Source organism: Phymastichus coffea, unplaced genomic scaffold, assembly GCF_024137745.1.
Source record: "Phymastichus coffea isolate CEN01 unplaced genomic scaffold, Cenicafe_Pcof_1.1 PCOF00007, whole genome shotgun sequence".
NCBI lineage: Eukaryota > Metazoa > Arthropoda > Insecta > Hymenoptera > Eulophidae > Phymastichus > Phymastichus coffea.
In genome coordinates, this window is record NW_026706818.1 from 871,552 (window position 1) to 875,143 (window position 3,592).

At 43.2% G+C, this 3,592-nt stretch overlaps 1 protein-coding gene across 1 annotated transcript; it reads right to left on the minus strand.

The window, feature by feature from the left end:
* Positions 1 to 232: 232 nt before the first annotated feature.
* LOC131669162 (uncharacterized) lies at positions 233 to 2,983 on the minus strand. The gene has a single exon (XM_058943861.1). It carries the CDS (start codon positions 2,981 to 2,983, stop codon positions 233 to 235), a length of 2,751 nt encoding a protein of 916 aa, XP_058799844.1.
* Positions 2,984 to 3,592: the final 609 nt, after the last annotated feature.

Here is a 3,592-nt window from a genome sequence, read left to right on the forward strand (position 1 = left end):
ATTAGATAAGAGTTTGTTTTGAAATGACGTGGCGCGCTAGCTCATAGTGTTGATTGGCATGATAGTGTTATTAAGGAATAACGATACGTTTGAAAATGAATTGAAATTTAGTCGGTTTCGACTAAACATGCTCCCCGCGTTGCAAATCGGTGAGCAATGTTCAGTATTTAGTCAGTCCAAAGTCATGTGAATCGTGTTTTACATATAAATATTATACAAGCAATATAATCAACTAATCGCAATTGTTTGTAGCAACAGGTAATCTGCACAGCTGCGTGACGTTCCGTTTGTAAACACCGTGAGTCGTTTTTACTGTGACCACTCTCACAATTCCATCGCTGCCTGTATGGACTTCGGTAACGACACCCAAACGCCAATGTCTACAAGGTTGATTTTTGTCGATGAGAAGAACAATCGAATTGATTTCGATCTTGTGATTTGAATTAAGCCAACGCTGGCGTTTCTGTAACTCGTTCAGATATTCAAGGTGCCATCTCTTCCAAAAGTCTTGGCGTGCTCGAGTTATGAAACGCCATGTAGATAGACGATTGCCTGGAATAGATAATAAGTCATCATCCGGTAAAAAATTCAATGGTCTTCCTATCAACAAATGGTCCGGAGTGATAGCTGTTAAATCATTAGGATCGGTAGAGATAGAATACAGTGGACGAGAGTTTAAAATCGCCTCAATTTCTATTGCGAAAGTATTCATTTGTTCAAACGTTAGCAATTGATCTCCTACAACACGTTTAAAATGGTGTTTGAATGATTTGACACATGCTTCCCACAAGCCTCCGAAATGCGGTGAAAGCGGTGGATTGAAGTGCCAATTGATATTTTTATTTACTGCGAAAGTATCGATATCGGAGCGGAATGACTCTGAATTCAAAAGCGCATACATCTCGATTAGCTGACTATTAGCTCCGACAAAATTTGTACCGTTGTCTGAAAAGACGTGTGAAGGAATACCGCGTCGCGATATAAAACGTTTAAAAGCTCCTAAAAATCCCTCGGTGGTTAGGTCACTTACGATTTCGACATGTGCGACCTTTGAAAACATGCACACGAACACGCATCCGTACGCCTTTACCTTATTCCGGTTCCGAAACTTCTTTTCCTTAATGAAAATCGGCCCAAAGAAATCTACTCCTACGTGAGAAAATGCCGCACTTTCGTTAACCCGACTCGAAGGTAAATCGCTCATCTTGCTGTGTAACATAGTAGGTCGATGTCGTACGCATTCCACACAATCACGTACGATTTTACGAACTTGATTCCTAGCATCGAATATCCAAAAGCGTTGTCGTATAGCTGACAATGTCGAAAGGCAACCTGCATGAAAATTTCGCAGATGTGTTTCTCGAATTATTAAGTCGGTCACATGGTGACGAGAAGGTAATGAGAGGGGGTGTTTTTGATCGAAAGCGATGGTTGCGTTTTTTAAGCGGCCTCCCACGCGTAAGAGTCCGTGTTCGTCGAGAAAAGGGTCGAATGCTGCAATTCGCTGAGTTTTTGCAGGCTTAGCTTGAGAAAGAAGAGAAATTTCACTTGAGAATTGCTCTCCTTGAATGATTTTTAGAACGATGCGCTCAGTTTCGCGTTTTTCTTGTACTCCGATAGCTCGGCATTTGTATTTATTAGTTGGTCTGAAACGCAAACAAAATGCGATGACCTTCAACAACGTCGTATATGAGGAAAATCGACTGAATATGTCGTTTCTCGTACCGCTAGCAAGACTTACAACGGCTCTCAGCCCTGGCAAAGATTTCAGTAGTTCCATCTTATCGACGGGCCACATAGCCTCAGAGTTCGTCAGCCATATAGGGCCCTCTAACCACGATCTATTGCCAAGAAAATCGACTGGCAATTGCCCACGAGAAAGAGCGTCGGCTGGGTTATCGTTGGTTCGAACATGTCGCCATTCACTCCCCGCGCTGAGCGACTGAATTTTCATGACTCTGTTACCTTCAAAAACCTTGAGAATATTTGGCGGTTTCTGCAACCAGTGAAGCACAATAGTTGAATCTGACCAAAGAATAATTTTGTCTGCTGAGAAATTAAAAGCCGGTTGCACTTCATGCAACAGCTCGGCCAATATCAACGCGCCACAAAGTTCAAGTTGGGGAATAGTTTTAATCTTAAGAGGAGCTACACGCGACTTGGCACACGCAAGTCTGACTGTTACGCATCCGTTCCTGTTCACCGACCGTACATATATACACGCGCCGAATCCTCGCTGACTCGCGTCACAGAACCCATGAAGATCGATCTGTACCGGGTCGTCTATCAAGAGTCTACGTTGAATAGTAAAATCGCGAATCAATCCTAACTGCGAAGCGAATTCTAACCAACGCGAATGTAGTTCCTGCGGAACTGATTCGTCCCATTCGCATTTCACCTTCCAGCAATCCTGCATTATCCCTTTCGCGTACAAAATTACCGGTCCTAAGAACCCGGGCAGATCGAAAATCTTTGCGATCTCGGAAAGAATGACACGTTTTGTGATTCTGTTTGATGTGTCGATGTCTTTAACTGTGTACACAAATTCATCGGTCTTTGCATTCCAAATGACCCCAAGCGTTTTTGAAATCGTTTCTCCTTCTGATGCATCGAATTTGAAAAATTTTTCATCGAGAGAATCAAGCGCGTGTTGATGATTAGAAGCCCACTGTCTAATGTTGAATCCTCCGCGGCGTAATAACTCTATAATTTCGTCACGTATTTGGCGAATCTCGTCCAAAGAATTGGCCCCCGTAAGCAAGTCGTCGACGTATAAATCTCGTTTCAAGATTTGTGAGGCGCGTGGAAACTTGGTCTCTTCGTCGTTCGCAAGTTGATGAATGAAGCGGATAGCTAAATAAGGTGCAGAGGCTACCCCAAACGTTACTGTGTTTAATTCGTAGACTGCAATCTGTCGTTGATGGTACCAAAAAATTCGTTGAAATTTTCTATCTTCCGGTTTTACGAGCACCTGTCGGTACATTTTCTCGATATCGGCTGTCAACACAAAAGTGTGTGTTCTGAAACGGGTGAGAATTACAAACAACTTATCTTGGATAGGTTGCCCGATGAGTAGTAGGTTGTTCAAAGAAACTCCTCGATCTGTTTTCGCCGATGCATCGAAAACGACTCAAACCTTCGTAGTGTTGCTCGTCGGTTTTATCACAGCGTGATGAGGCATATAGTAGCCATCGGAAGTTTCGTTCTGCACCAACGACATGTGTCCTAATTCAATATACTCATTCAACACCTTGCTATACTCAACTTTGAATATCTCGTCGCTCCGAAATCTACGTTGCAGTGCGAAAAAACGACGCAACGCGATAGAGCGCGAGTTACCTAATTCGGTTCGGCTTTCCTTAAAGGGTAGGCAAACGACATACCTACCATTTACTTCGCGAGTAGTAGTATCTTGAAAATATTTCTCGCATTTTGCTTCGACATTGATTTTGGCCGCGTGAATTCCGACTTCCTCAATCTCCCAAAACCTTTGCAACTGATGGCTCAATCCTATTACATTACAAGAAGCCGTAGACCTGAGCTCGTCGTTAATCGCACCTCCCGCGATGACCCATCCTAACAATGTTTTCTG